Source organism: Garra rufa, chromosome 2 (genome assembly GCF_049309525.1).
Source record: "Garra rufa chromosome 2, GarRuf1.0, whole genome shotgun sequence".
NCBI lineage: Eukaryota > Metazoa > Chordata > Actinopteri > Cypriniformes > Cyprinidae > Garra > Garra rufa.
This window is the reverse complement of record NC_133362.1, coordinates 54,198,095-54,214,769: the sequence shown is the minus strand read 5'-3', so window position 1 is coordinate 54,214,769 and position 16,675 is coordinate 54,198,095. Positions and strand designations below refer to the sequence as shown.

At 39.1% G+C, this 16,675-nt stretch overlaps 2 protein-coding genes across 2 annotated transcripts in view; one reads left to right on the top strand and one right to left on the bottom strand.

Moving 5' to 3' along the window:
* The window catches only part of LOC141325610 (uncharacterized), a 241,861-nt gene that overhangs the window by 182,498 nt on the left and 42,688 nt on the right, over nucleotides 1-16,675 (top strand). The window lies entirely within an intron of this gene.
* On the bottom strand, nucleotides 50-15,058 carry LOC141325613 (uncharacterized). Its single transcript, XM_073834389.1, has 2 exons — nucleotides 14,627-15,058; nucleotides 50-1,341 (listed from the first exon to the last, which is right to left on the bottom strand). Exons 1-2 carry the CDS (start codon nucleotides 14,850-14,852, stop codon nucleotides 56-58), a joined length of 1,512 nt encoding a protein of 503 aa, XP_073690490.1. The 5' UTR covers nucleotides 14,853-15,058; the 3' UTR covers nucleotides 50-55.

Below are 16,675 nucleotides of genomic sequence, written 5' to 3'. Positions count from 1 at the left end.
AAATCTCTTGTTGCAGTGTGAACACTCATAAGGTTTCTCTTCAGTGTGGATCCTCTCATGTATTTTTTAGACATGATGATTGATTAAATCTCTTGTTGCAGTGTGAACACTCATAAGGTTTCTCTTCAGTGTGGATCCTCTCATGTATTTTTAGACATGATGATCGATTAAATCTTTTGTTGCAGTGTGAACACTCATAAGGTTTCTCTCCAGTGTGGATCCTCTCATGTGTTTTCAAATGTACTGACCGACTAAATCTCTTCTTGCAGTGTGAACACTCATAAGGTTTCTCTCCATTGTGGATCCTCTCATGCGTTTTCAAATTTACTGACTGACTAAATCTCTTTTTGCAGTGTGAGCATTTATAAGGTTTCTCTCCAGTGTGGATCCTCTCATGTGTTTTCAAACGTACTGACAGACTAAATCTCTTGTTGCAGTGTGAACACTCATAAGGTTTCTCTCCAGTGTGGATCCTCTCGTGTATTTTCAGGTCCCCTGACCGACTAAATCTCTTGTTGCAGTGTGAACACTCATAAGGTTTCTCTCCAGTGTGAATCCTCTCGTGTATTTTCAAATGTACTGACTGACTAAATCTCTTTTTGCAGTGTGAGCATTTATAAGGTTTCTCTCCAGTGTGGATCCTCTCATGTGTTTTCAAACGTACTGACTGACTAAATCTCTTGTTGCAGTGTGAACACTCATAAGGTTTCTCTCCAGTGTGGATCCTCTCGTGTATTTTCAGGTCCCCTGACCGACTAAATCTCTTGTTGCAGTGTGAACACTCATAGGATTTCTCTCCAGTGTGGATCAACTTATGCAGTTTTAAATAAGTTACTGAAGTAGAAATCTTTTCACACTTGGAACACATGGATTCTCTCACACCAGTATTTATATTCTCATATACTTGCAAACTCTGTAGATGCCAAAAATTCTTACCACACAAATGGCATGAATGTGGCTTCACCTTTGTATGAACTTTCAAGTGATTACTCAGACCTAAAGCTGCTAAATACACTTTACCACATTGATCACATGTGTGCTTCTCTCTAGTGTGGATGTTCATGTGCTCCTTAAGGCTTGATGAGCGTGAAAAACTCTTCCCACATTGATCACAAGTAAATGGTTTTTCTTCAGTATGAATTTTCATGTGGCGCTCAAGATCTGTTTTTCTTGTGAAACTTTTTCCACACTGAGTGCAGGTGGAACATTTCTCTGCTCTTCTTTTCTTTAAATCTTTCTGTTTGGCTTGAGAGTAACTCAAAGGTCTTTCTCCAGTTTTAAAATGATTTTTCTCCTCAACTTGACTTGATTCTTCATTCTCCTCTTTTTCTTTAATCAACTCTGAAATAAAAGTAAGAAGGGTTAATTTTCAGTAACTTGTTATAAGCTGAAAAACATGAAAAACTAACATTTGAGAGTAGTGCCAATAAGTCCTACAGATGGTGGCGCCAGAAGCAGATTTGGTAGAAATGGTGTGTGGGATATCAATAACAAAAAAAAATTTAAAGGGGCATATGACGCGGTTTCCTTTGGAGTGTTACAAGCTGTTTGTGCATTAGATAAGATTTGTGAAGCTGCAAAGCCTAAAGTCTCAAAACCAAAGAGATATATATTATAAAAGTTGAAGGTCCCATATTGTCAAAATCTAAATTTTCTGGCTTTTTTCATGATAACTGAGGTCTAGGGGCTATGTAACTACCATATAAGTTTCAATCCACAGTAAACTGCACACAGCCTGCTTAAAGTAGCTGTTCCTTTTCACAAGACGCAGTGACTTCTGTAAAAATGTGACGTCCGATCTACTCAGTCACCACCTTTAGTCACCACCCCGAATACCAACCACCGTCCCACCCTCCTTTTGTCAAACCCCGACAACATTGCGTCCATTTCATTGCTAAGCAGCAACAACACAAAAACAAGTATGAAAACCCTGTTCAGTCGATAGATGTCAAAACTACATCATTGCACAGGCTTTCGAACAACGTAAATATAAGAGACCAGTGTTACGTCAACTTCAGCCTCTTTCACACAGCCATTCCGGAAAATACACGGATAATGTGTTCTAGAATCCTGCGCAGGACTGTTTTCTTTATCCCGCTCCCGTCGCCCCTGCCGAATTTCTGACCATTACCGCCCGCTCCCGCAACTTGTGTGTTACACTCTCGCAATATGTATTTCCACTCCCGCCTGCACCCGCAAAACTCTTTGAATTTATTCCCGCACGATAAGAGATGCATTGATTTAGTGTCTTCTCCCGTCCCACAGGGAAAAAAAAGTATTTGTATTGCTATTATTCAAGAGATTCATGTTTGTTTCTTTCCTTGGCCTGCAGGTATTCTGACGCACTGTTAGGGAAGATGAAGAGTAGCCTGGGCTACCGTGCATTTCTTTAGACTTCAAGTACTTCGATTTTGGCTATTGAAGTATTCCATAGGCTTGAATGGTCCTGGTGTAAATGTGCAGAAAGCATGTCTGAAAGTAGCTAGCCTATGAGAACACAGAAAGACAAAACACACAATACATTTGAATATAATTTCAATTTTTATTAAAAATGTTGCACCATCACACGGCACATAAAAATAGACTGCTTTGCAAAAAAATACAATGATAAACTACATAAAAACAGCAGTTTTGCAATTATTAGGTCGCCGCTCATACCACCAGCCGTCCGCAGGATCCAACAACCAAGCCCGTGGCTGCATCGCGGGGCCGCAGGCCCTCCTGGCAGCCGCTGCTTACACTCCAAGGCGCCAGATCACGCCATCTCCACCACCTTCCAGGCGTTAGGCATCTTCCCCAGCGTCCTCTTACGCTACAGCCCTCTCCTCGGCCGCAGCCAAGGGGAAATGGACTATAGCTGGGCTCCGCAAGGCGCTCGCCAGCTCCGGCGTCGTCCTCCAACACTGTTCCTCCAAAGCGGATCTCCACGGCCTCTACGCATCTCTCCAACCGAAGGAGAAATCAAAGTCCACCCCTCCCTCCAGGGCCTCACTCAGAGCACGCACAGGGCTCCCTACTCTACGCCAGGACGCAGCAAAAAGCCATCACAGAGCTTGGGCCACGCCCCGAACGCCGCAGTCGCCAGCCAATGCCCTCCTTCTCGATCTTCCAAGCGGAAGCTTGCTGCTCATGCCGGCGGAGAACAGGCCATCGCCTCTACAAGCCGCCACGGTAGCACGAACTCGCCCACACCGGCGGCTAATTCCCGTCCGCAGCTTTTGCCCCACCATTCTCTTAACTCCATTCCCCTCCCATGGCCCGCAGCACCGCCGTCCAATCATAGCACGAGCATTCCCCTGCTCATGGCACAAGCACCGGTGCCCCCCATACCCCCTCTCTTCTCTTCTTTATTTTTCTCCGCCCCAGGAGCCGTCCCTAGCGCAAGCCCGCCTCTAATCTCGCAGACTCCGATGCCCGCCATTCTCCCTCTCTTTCCTCCTCTTTTTTCCGTCCCAGGAGACGGCCGCAGCGCAGACTTACCTCCACTTACAGTCCCGGTAGCCACCTTTCCTCCTCCTCAGACCCGCTTTTCCTTCTCATTAGCCTCAGCCACGCCCCTTCCAGCATGTCCAAATGCTCTAGCGCAGGAACCTCCCCCGGTACCCAACTCCATCAGAACCCAGATTCTGGCAGAAATTCAGATCGCTGGCACCAGAGGCAGACCCGTCCCCAACCCCAGTTCCTCCTTATTCAGAACTGATATTCCCGTAAACCACCCTCTGAGACCCCTCCTTGAAGCCTCCATCAATTCCATTCTCCAAACTGTCTCCCCTAGGACTCTCCAATCCTATCTTACAGCATGGAAATGTTTTAAACATTTCCCCTCTGCCTATAGTTTGCCTTTGCCTGATTTTTCCCTGCTTATTTATCTCTCATCTCAACTCCAATAAAAACCTCCAAGCCAGCTCCATTAAAGGATACCTAAGCAGAATCCAGTTTTTCCACAAACTGTTATATGGCTCACCTTCATCCCATATAACCAATTCGCAGACCTCCCTTCTCATCAAAGGTATCCAAAAAAACCCAGCCCAACCGCCCAGACCCCAGACAACCTATCACCTTAAAAATTTTGACCAACTGCATCTCCACCCTCCGTAAAGGTTACCATTCCATCCTCACTGCCTGCACATTAGACGCCATGTTTATCCTGGCTTTCTTTGGTTTCCTCAGATGCTCTGAGCTCGCCATTACATCTGGCTTCAACCCACCCATCCACCCAACTATCTCCGACCTAGCAGTGCTAGACGGTGAAACCATCTCTTACTTCATAAAACAAAGTAAGACAGACCAAACAAAGAAAGGCCACTTCATCTATATTTTAAACCTTCAATCACCCCTCCAACGATTTCAAACCCTCCTAGCCTTCCTCCAGCTCCGACCCTCTCTTTACAGACGACTTCAACCGCCCCACCACACACTTCTGGTTCCAAAAGCACCTTAAGTCTGTCTTGCTTCTCTCTGGTACCCCAGCTGACAACTTTTCCAGCCATTCTTTCCGTATAGGCGCAGCAGCCACAGCCGCTCAAAAAGGCTTCTCCCTACAGCAGAACCAAGCACTTAGCCGCTGGTCATCAGAAGCTTTCAAGAGCTACATCCGAGCAGAAAGCTCCTTCATCAAGGAAACCACCAAACCCTAGTCAGTCAACCCATTTTAACGCCAGCCCACTCCCGCCCGCTTCAACCATCCCCTCTGTGTCCCACTCCAGCGGGTCCTCTCACCTCTTTTCCCCCACTGCCACAGCTGCGCCGCCCCCGCTGGAGCCCCCCACTTATTCCCCTTATGCGCATCAACTCATAACGGTGAAATGGCACTTTCGTGTTCGCTTTGCGACCCTCTATCGGCCATAACAGCACTATGTAAGTTTGGGTTGTCGGGTCGCGGTTTTTTAGTTCAAATAAGACTACAAATGCGACCTGCTTTAGGGCAGGCTTCACAAAAGGTTTTCATACTTTCATAAAGTCATACAACATACTCTACCTTGTCAAAAAGCCGGTCCTGGATAGCCTTCAAACAAATAACGTGCATGTGAAACGACGGTAGGCTAAATTATTTAAGACAGCGGTAATGGACAATTCCCCTTCCAACCTGTAGCGTTGAGCGTTGAGGGAAAAGTTACTTAGTGTTGCTTTAACTTTTACGCTGTTTATTATATGTAAGTGCGAACTCGTGAAATTGCTGTGGAGGAAGAGAATGTTGCTGATTGACTGCGGTCCCAATCCCGTGCGTCTCTCTTCCAATTTGCGCCGACAGACACTAAAGGCCCGCTCTGAAGGCGCACTGGATGCGGGAATACTAAAGATGAAACGTGCCAGCTTTGATAGCGCTCTTTGTTGAACTTCCACCATGGAAGCACGCTAGAGCCCTGCACGGGCCTTAAATCTAAGCCCTAGCCCGGCCCTGGCCCGAGACGCACAGGCTGTAGCCCGGTCTTTGTCCGACAGCTTACCAAAATTTTTGGCCCGAGTCCGACCCGAAGCCCATCTTTATTTCCGCCAAACAGCTTATACTGTTACAGAGATTAAAATAGACCAGAATTTGTATTTGGGTCAATGACGTGGCATGTCAATTCTGGTGTCCAAAGCATATTCATAATATTAAAAATGTATACATTTTTAAATGCATTTCATTAAATGACTCAACTTTCCCCTCTTTAATTACTCTTGTGAGAATTCATTATAAATAATTAATCTTTAAGGAACTATTGAGCTCAAAAGTCCCAAAACGTCATTCCGGGTAACTGTCCCGGCTTAAAATCTGAGTACAAAAATACAATAAAAATGTAAATAATAAAAATAAAAATATTTAAAATCTACTTGGGCATAATTGTATTGATGTTTTAAACGATACCTGCAAATATGGTTATAATACTAAGTTTAATTAAATTTTAATGACAGAAAGACTTTTGTCCCCAAATTGTGATTTCTGTAATGTCATTCCTGGATAACAGACACCAATGACCATTTTAGACCATAATGCATTGTGGTATGTCATGTGACATAATATTGTATCAAAAAGAAGACCCTGAAGGAGCACCAGAACAAGTGCAAAGGTGAGTAAGCGTCTCTTAAAATGTTGATATTTTGACCTTTTCGGTCACTGATGCACTTTGTAGCAATATCATGTGTCCTTTTGGATAACACTGACAAACTATTTATAATGTTTTTATATGAAAAAACTATCTATTTGATCTAAAAGATTACCTTAAAGCGATGATGGCTAAGTTGTAGTTTTCCATAGGTGGTTAAATTAGTGCCTGATTATAAAGAAAAATATTTGTTTTGTCATTCCTGGATAACAACATGTCATTCTTGGATAACAAAAAAACTCTGTTAGCCAGGACATGTCATCCGTTATCCAGAATGACATAGGCATAACAATCTAGTTTTTAATTAACATTTGTAAACTTTTAGGTATAGTTAGTTATATTATTAACATTAACATTATTTACATAATTGTATGTTTTTTGCCGTATTTTTGCTGTCATTCATCTTGATTTCATATGAATCACATTTAATTATCATTGAATTGAACTTTTGTAATGTTAATGGTCAAATCATGAATATTGTAATAATTATTATTAATATATCCACATTTGGTAATACTTTATAATAACTACACGTTATTAATCATTATTTAAGCATCATTAAACAGTTAATTCATTAATAAATTTACGATTTAAAATGCAGCTATAAATTCTTAATGCTTGATTTATAAGCCTACCTACAAGTATGAAATTAAAGTATGGAAATACAATTATTAAACACATTATAGATATGCTTTTAAATCAAGAATAAAGCACAGATGCAGAAGCTAGGACTGAGTATCTTGGAAAAAAGAGAGCAAGGTATTATGGTGATGATTCAGTGGAACAATAATGTGTCAGTAACAAGCAAACTTGAAATATTAAAGGAACACTCCACTTTTTTTGGAAATAAGCTCATTCTCGAACTCCCCCTGAGTTAATAAGTAGATTTTTACCGTTTTGAAATCCATTCAGCCGTTCTCCTGTTCTGGCGATATCACTTTTAGCATAGCTTAGCATAGATCATTGAATCCTATTAGACCAATAGCATCACGTTCAAAAATGACCAACGAGTTTCGATATTTGTCCTATTTAAAACTTGACTCTTCTGTAGTTATATCGTGTACTAAGACCGGTGGAAATGCAAAGCTTCAATTTTCTAGGCTGATAAGATTAGGAACTACACTCCCATTCCGGCGTAATAGTCAAGGAAGTTTGCTGCCGTAATATGGCTGAAGCAGGAGCAGTAATACCACGCAGCACATGTGCAAATGCTAAACTAGCTGGGAACTCATTTCTGATAATACTCTGCCTGCTTCAGCCATATTACGGCAGCAAACTTCCTTGACTATTACGCGGAATGGGAGTGTAGTTCCTAATCTTATCAGCCTAGAAACTCGCAGCTTTGCATTTCCACCTGTCTTAGTACACGATATAACTGCAGAAGAGTCAAGTTTTAAATACAACAAATATGGAAACTCGTTGGTCATTTTTGAACGCGATGCTATTGGTCTAATAGGATTCAATGATCTATGCTAAGCTATGCTAAAAGTGATATCGCCAGAACAGGAGAACGGCTGAATGGATTTCAAAACGGTAAAAATCAACTTATTAACTCGGGGGGAGTTGGAGAATGAGCCTATTTCCAAAAAAATTGGAGTGTTCCTTTAATCGAAATAGGTTCACACTCATTTGCAATAAGCCTAAATGTTTTAGCGGTGTAATGTGTTAGAACACATTATACACTATACCCCTGGCCATTGTTTATGAAGCATTATAATTTTACAGATTTACTGTAATATTTAGAAAATATGATTGTAATGAAATTGGTGTGATTACAACCTGCATCTAATACTCATTATTATTATTATTATTGTGTGTAGCTACTACAAATCAAGACCAGTTCCCAAAAAGCCTGTTGTACTTTTTTTAAATCATTAAAAACTGTGAGTTTTGCAACTGTCAAGTGTATCTTACTTTGTTTCAAGTTTGAGTGTTGGAAAGAAAAATTATACTGATGATGGTTTTTATGGTAATCCTGAAAAATATTGCAGAATGTCATTCCGTCTAACAGTATGTCATTCCGGCTAACAATGACACGGGCAATTCATTTAACCCATATTTGTGTGTTAGATTACACAATTCAGTTTTTTGTTGAGTTAATGATAAAACAAGTCTTCTTTACTTTATTGGAAAACATTTTTAAACATTTTCCAGTTTTTTTTTTTTATTTGGTTCTGAATTTTGAATTAGCAGCAGCCAAAAATGAGCCTGTGCCTATATGAAATCCCAAATTGATTATATTAATTGTGAATAAAATGTAGTTTTCTGAGCACTAATTGTTTGTTGAGCTCCAAATATGGAGATCAGTACATTTGTATATGCCAACAATGGTAGAAATGTAATTAATTTAAAAATGCATTACGTTACCCAGGAATGACATTTCCATGAGGAAAAAGATCTGATTCATCAAAAAAAAATGGTTAATTACATTCTTGAAATGTGTAAATATCATTGCATTACATACACAACACTGTAATAAGTATAGAAAGTCCTAACATTTAAATTTTTTGTCCGTCCTTATCCGTCATTCACCCATATATCAAATCAACACTTGACTAGTCTACAATGCAATCCACAGATATAAAACAAACATCAATAAAAGTTTATACATTTAAAGTTTATTATCACCATCTCAGAACAAAGGCATTTTGAACAGGGCAGGCAGCTGTGCTGCACAAAACCGGAACATACAAAGTCGCAGTGGTAAAGTAAACGAATAATGAACAAATATATAAAGTAGTGTTGTCAAAAATATCGATAATGAAATATCTGAACGATACCAATACTAATTTCCCGAAGTATCGATAATAGCCGAGCTGTCACTTTCACTTCTCCACAAAGGTGAGTTGACAAACACCACACGTGACTGCTTTGTTTGATAAAGAACACAGCAGGAGTGCTTTCTGGAAATATTTCGGATATGAAACAAATGAACATGGAAAGTCGAAGTACACAAGCAAGCCAATATGTAATAGTTGCTACAGAGCAGTGCTAACAAAAGGCGCTAACACCACTAATTTCGCAAAGCACCTGAAAGACAGACACCCGGATTTTTTATAAAGAAGAACTGTTCTCATTTTAAAATTACTGAATCATTAAATAATATTGCCTATTATTGTTGCTAATTTGAGTGTTGTCCCGTTTCTTACCGTAGTTCGTTAATATAATCAGATTGAGGAATCTTAGACGAGTAAATACTTTAACTGCGATCAAATGTTAATTAACTGCGCTTATTTAAAATAAAAAAATCATTACTTAAATTCTGCGATTTGTCTTAATGTCGATCCAGTGAGCAACTTAACATTGTTTTCGTGTGTGATGCACGCATGTTTGCTTGCGTTGATTGTTGATTAATCCGTTGACGAATCCGGCATTAAAATCTGTTCATCAAATAATGTTAATCTATTAACCAGCATTTATGAACGATGAGCAATGCATTTGTTACAGAATATTTGAATCTTTGATAATGGTAGGTAATAAAAATACAACAGATGTGTAAGCTCTGGTCCAATAAAAAATATTAACAGATATAACTTTGGATTTTAATTAATGTATTAGTAAATTATAGTTTAAAGGTTGTATCAGCGATTTCTAGCCTAAAACATAAAGTGTCAATTTCAGCTGAACTTTCTTCACGATCCGCTCGCTGCCTGCCCTATAAATTGTCTGTGAAAAAAACGCGTCTCTTTGGTCAGCCTAGGGTCCGAGATATGCCAAAAAAACAATCGGCACTACCAACCTTTCCACACATAAACAAATAGTGTTCCAACCAATCAGCGTCAGGGGTTTGGTGTTTGGTGATTGTTTTATCTCTGTGCTGCGCAGAGTATGTGAGCGGAGTGGAGCAGCAACAATTTCCCCCAGCGCTCCTTGCATTTAATAATCGCTCCGCTCCAGCTCCACTCCTCGCTCACTGATATCAGAAACACCGCTCCGCGTCAGTATGTTTTGTATATAATTCAGTATGTTTGAAATGTAACAGTCCTGTTCATAAAATATAATAAAATAAAATAACAGGAGAGTTTCAAACACTAGTGTGCAATATTTGTTCTGACCACAGCTAATAATTGTCAGCATTAAAAGAGTATTGCTGCTTTATCCAGTGCAAAGTTTGTAATGAAAATAATACGTTTTCATCAGTTATTTTACCTACACATCACATTATTTCTGATTTGAGTAATCCATCTCTAACACGCTAGCTAAACATGTTTAACATATGATTTCCTGCTTTATGTGCAGTTATATTACGGACCATTGGCATGAATTGTACTCATGATGGAGCGGTGGTGGAGCGCTCTTGCTATGCGCGAGTTAGGCATCACTAGCGCTTCCGGGGACCGCACGCATTAAATCTCACTAAACTTTTTTTTTTTTTTTTTTTAAGTTTTTTTCTAAAGCAGGCCCGAAGCCCGATATGCGTGCAAGTTATGACGTGAAAATTGGCCCAAAGCCCGGCCCTAGGGGCAAAAAAAAGTCGGGCCCCGACGCGCTCGGGCTCAAATGCAGGGCTCTAAAGCACTGGGTCTGGGTTATCAGAGAGCCGGGAGCTGAGATAATCAGCCATTTCATTATCCACCGGCTTTGGCACTGAAGCAACGGATGTATCGTCTTCCCAATCTGCGAATCGGTCTGTGCTTTGCTTTTTGGCCGATCCCGTGTTTTTTTTTTAGCCGCCCATTCCCACCCGCAGCAAAGTTCAAACCCCAATGCAGCCCTCTAATGTGTTCCATGATTTGTTCTGGAGTTGTTTAATTTGGTTCATTCACAGTTGTTTTCCGGAATCTGTGCGTGCTCTACACACAACCCATAAAAACATGTGACATTTGGATGTGAGATTTAATGTGACACGTACATTTCACTACACTTAAACTAACCTGACGAACAATCGGTGCTTTGGTGCTGATGGTGAGGAGCTGAACGCGGTTTCATTCCAGTTTGCACATTTTTTTTGTTCATGAAGAGTCACAGGGTAACGTGCATCATCAGTACAACACTGCCTTTATGGCATTTGGTTCTGGCTTTTGTTCACACAGCGCTCGTACCCGTAATTTTCCGGAATCAGCGCTCATTGTGAAAGGGGGAAACATTAATGATCATTCTGAAATATCCTGTTGAGTATCACCAAGCCACAGCAAGCTCTGGGCTAGGCTAAAGCATACATGACCGTAGTTACTTATGGTTGGCCTGGCTGTGCGTCACTCAGAAAACAACAGGCCAATCAGAAGAAAGGCTCATGAATATATATTCTTAAGGACATCAACAACTTAAATAAACCTCCAGAAATGTGTACAATATGGGACCTTTAGGTTTTAGCCACAACTCCCTGAAATGGCTCGTTCAAACACCCCCCCCACTTGTCCACATCACCGGGTGAGTAAATGGGCGTAACACCACCCATATAAATATGAATATGAAAAGAAAGAAGGCATAACTTTACCGGCTGTACTAGTTTTGCAGCGCCATGTTGTGGAGACGCAGTGCGTTTCATTGCAAAATGATACGTTCTTTGTTTGGCCTTTCAAATACAAAAACTAGAAATCAGTGTTTTAAGTTATATTTACAACACTGTTCTGGAACAGTGAAATGCAAATATTCGAGTGGGTGATGCGCATTTTACGGAGGACTGTTTCCTGAACCTGGGAGAGCAGCTCACAATGCCAGATGTTCACAAAGGGTTAAGGCTATAAAGTGGGCCAATCACAATGTTGTATTAACAGTCTGTGTTTATGACTGACGGCCTCTAAGTACATTTTCATATTTAAAGAATTCAGTACTGACTATTCAAACGCAAGTTTTGAGCAGTGTAGAGTAGTGCTTGTTGTTTCTCGTTCTACGATTGCAAATGCAGACATGGTGTTATGTTTACATGGCGTGACAAAATGCATAAAAAGACAGTAAGAGAGTCATCATAATCAAAATCAAGAGTCAATATAAACAATGCCGTATGCAACAAATGCCTCGTTTATAATGGGTTTTATCGTTTCTGTCTCTATGCGCCTAGTCTCAGCCTCAGACGTCACGCCCACGGAACGTTGGCTAAACGTCTGATGCATATGGTACACTTAACTGGAAACACTTCAGGAATGTCGAAGTCGTCATCTGATTCGTTGAATTAGATCGGATGTCCGGGAGACGCGAGTGTTGCGTTTATTTTTCGGTCTGTTGGGAAACAAAGCGCAGACTGATTTACTCTGTGTTTTGCTAAAATGTGCTTATGCAGATGCCATTGTTGTTATACACATTTACGACGCTCGCGAACAAATTACTGACTTACTGCTTGTTCTTCCTCTTCTTATTTAACTTTCAATGCTGGTTATTTCAGTGACTGACTGTTGCATGCCCGTCTGTTGTTGTGGGGGCATTTCCACGCACCGAAACGTGACGCTGAACGAAGCGAACTGTGATTGGTTGTTTGACATGTCAGTCAAACGGCCTTATGGGCGGGCCTTGGCCAATCAAAGCTGCCATGAATTCCAGACCTTCAGCCGTCAGTCTGAAGGTCTGGCTACGCAAGACTACTATGCGCCAAGAAATGGTATCACAACACACACTTAAGTTATTTGGCCAGTCACAAAGCACAGATAGCTGGCCAATCAGAGAACACCTCGGTTTCCATCAACAACGTGTTTTGTAAAAATCAAAGCGTTTCAAAAAGGGAGGGCAGAGAAGAGCAACAATAATGTTCAGTATGTGGAAAATAACATGTTTTCTAAACCTCAAACTGCATAAACACATTGCATCACAACAAATACACAAAATAATGCACTTTTTAGCATCATCATAGGATGCTTAAAAGTGCATAAAAAGTAAATCGTAAAATTACTGCTGTTTTGAATTTAGAGGCGCAGTTACTTAAAAATATTACATGTCTATTTCTTGGTAAGACACATTTGACAACGAAGCACTGAACTTGAGTTAGGAGACATGCAAAATTTATTTTCATTAACATTAGTGACATGAAAATCTAATTTTCATATAGAAAATGTATATATTCTACTCTTACTATATGTAACATTATCAACTGACCAACAACTTAAGTGATTATAATTGATGTGCGATTCAGTCGCAAAGTGAAGAAAAGTTTGGCCTTTTGAGACTTTTCTTACTATATACACACAAAAAAGTTTCTTGATGAAGTGTTTTAAAATAGTTATTTTATCATTTCAAAATATAAAGGAAGTCAAAATGAATGACTAATGAGTCAATAAGTGCGCCTCTGCTGCCATCTACTGGTTATTTTACATAAATGTTTTTTATTACAAAAACATTATATTGATATATATTGTGTTTGGTCCCATTAAAAATATAAATTAAACTGGATTTTAGAGCTATAAAGTGCTGGAAATAGTTGTATGAAATACTTAAAAGTCATTGAAAAGTGCTTGAATTTCTCTCCTAAAATGTCGTACGAACTAATGTTGGACTATTTCTGCCGCACCACTAAGACTACAGTTAACACTACTGTTCCTGCATCAGCCTTGTTTGATCTGTTCATAAAAGAACTGGGTCACACTTTATATTAGGTGGCCTTAACTACTATGTACTTACATCAAAAAATAAGTACAATGTACTTAATGTGGTCATATTGCATTGCAAAACACTTTTGCTTCTGTTAAGGTGGGATATAGGTAAGGTTAGGGCCAGGTTTGGTGGTATGGGTAGGTTTAAGGGTGGGTTAAGGTGTAAGGGATGGGTCAACAGTGGTAATTACAGAAATTAATTACAAATGTAATTACATATAGGTTTTTAAAAATATATAAGTACAATGTAAGAACATGTATGTACACAATAAGTGCATTGTACCAAAGGATTAATTAAAATGTAAGAACATAGTAGTTAAGGCCACCTAATGTAAAGTGGGACCAAGAACTGAGTAACACTTTCTTTGAAACACATATTTATAATGCATTTTAAGGGTATTCTTAGTGCATTATATTGAATGCATAATGCATTATAAAAAAAAAAACTTATAGTATGTTGTATCATCTCAATAGTATAAATAAGAACTGTTTTAATGTATTATAATATTTACTTATTTGTGGTTATAGCTTTTAAGGCTATGATTAACTCCTCATAGTAATAACGTATTATAAGTCTCAGTCTTAGACAGTTTTTGAGAACTAACTCTGCAACTGCATGTCAGCTAGCATTAATTATTATTAGTATTATGTAATACTACATAATATGAAATGAAATATATTCAAACACTGTATTTTGAAGGTTCCCCAAAAGACAAACTGATATGTAACTTTGCAAGTATGTGAATCTACTACCTAGCCTCACCTTAATCTAAGTTTACTAATAATCTAAAGAGTGTTAGTTGACATGTAGTTGCAAAGTTGCTCCTAGTCAATAGACTAGGGGGACCATCCAAATAAAATGTAATATAATGTAAAATAAATAAATAAATAAATATATAGGCTATGTATATATATGTAATACGATATATTCCATTTTAATTGTGTCAGTATTATTAAAGCTTTGAAAGCCTGATGTACCACAAACAATCATTAAAGATGAAATGAAGATTAAAAACCAACCTTCTTGTTCCTCCAGTTTTATTCTCAAAGGTTCTGGTTCCTCCAGTTTTATTCTCAAAGGTTCTGGTTCCTCCAGTTTTATTCTCAAAGGTTCTGGTTCCTCCAGTTTTATTCTCAAAGGTTCTTGTTCCTCTTGTTTTATGTTCAAAGGTTCTGGTTCCTGTTTTATTCTCCAGGTTTCTAGTTCACTTGTGTTCTCCTCGCTCTCCACTTTAACAAACTCCATCTTCACAGCAGCAGATCTCAGTTCAGCTCAAACTTCTCCAGATATTCCTGCTCACTTCCAAACCTAGTCACACAGCTGTGAGGATGAGAATATTACAGGTATTTAGGCTACTGACCGGATTCAAAAACGGTATTTTTCTATTTACAGAAACTTCATTTCTCACAGACTGAACTAAAACCGAATCACAACAAAACAACAGAGAGCAGTGAAACTAATCTTCTTCTTCTTAGGTTTAATGGTGTTTGTCAAACAGAAGTGTGTGTGTTAGTGCCACCCGCTGGACTGGAGTGAGAAGCGCCGAAAGGAGGGTAAATAATGCGGGGATATTACTGTGCGTGTACAAGGTGCGCTATTTTTTATTTGTATTTATTTTTTTAAAGCCGATCTGCACAAAAAAATGAAAATTACTTCAAATTAAGACTCATATAATGGTATTTGATCGGCATCAACAGTCATTGTGAGTGAATATTAAAGGAGAGAAAAAAAGAGAATAATACCCAGATAGCAAGAACATTTGGGCCAAATGTGGCTGAAAGCTGTCATGTTTGGCCTAGGTATGGCATGGCTGAGCACACATGGGCCAAACTTGTACCATATATGTTTTGCCATGGCTTTAGAATTGGAGGGAATTTTCATTTGGGTGACTTTTTGTATTAAGGTATATGGCCCATATGACAGTACACAGACAAGAGCCATATTTGGCTAGGCTATGGCACATCCTAAAATATGTTAACTTATGGTTAACATTTGGCTTTTACTTGGAAAAACACACATAACCTGCTATAGTCATGTGTGGCTGGTTTGTGGCAGTCCAAATGTCAGCCCATTCATTCATTCTTCCTGTATTCCTATTGGTGGATTACTGAAAATTTGAAAATACATGTCCGTTATTTCCCGCTCTGCTCCTGAGTCTACAACAGCCTTTGCCCAGACACACTCTTATTCAGGTAAGTGCGGTTTTGGTGTTTTAAATGTTTTCTATGGAAGTAATGGTACGCTTATTCGTACAGAAAAAAAATGTGTGCTTAGGTATGTGTACCGAACAAACACAGTTTCGTTTTGACCACGATCATGTGCTGAATTCATATGCGTGAATAAAACGTCACTATACATACCTGCTGTCCAGAAATCATGATAAGATTGTTATTTTCGATAAGTCTCATCTTTAAAATTATGTCTATTATATCAGAAAATTTAAACGATAAATGCCTTTTTGACGCTCTTTGATGTTACGTGACAGACCGCTGTAAGTAATGTTACAAGCGAAGAGCGCATGAATGCGATCATCCTTTCTCCTTTCTACTAGTTATAACGTGATTTAAAAACTAAAAAATCTCGTCTCACGTAATCTCAATTAGTCTGAATACTGTCGAAAAATGCTAATAAAACAAGATTACCTTTACCACCAGTGAGCACTCATGTCATGGCTTGTTTTAATATTCAAATAATATCTAATACTAATTATGATATGCTAATAATCTTTTTTCTCTCCTTTTTCCTGACAGATTGTGAAAGAAAGGCTGGTGAGACTTACTAAAAGTATCCATTTTTGTACATGTATTTACTCATTTGACATTTACACCACATTTTATGTTCTGTATTGTACTTCTGTTATTAAAGTTTTATTATATTAAAAATGTCTGTGAATCAATTTTGTGTTTCATACGTGTTTAAGATTTACTGTGTAATTGGTATTTTAAATAAATAATAGGTGTGGCATAAATATGGTTAAATTATGGCTTTTGATCTATCAGCCACATGTGGTCCACATAGGGGCCATTGCCCTTTACAGAACTCAGCCATATAAGAATACCACATAAGAT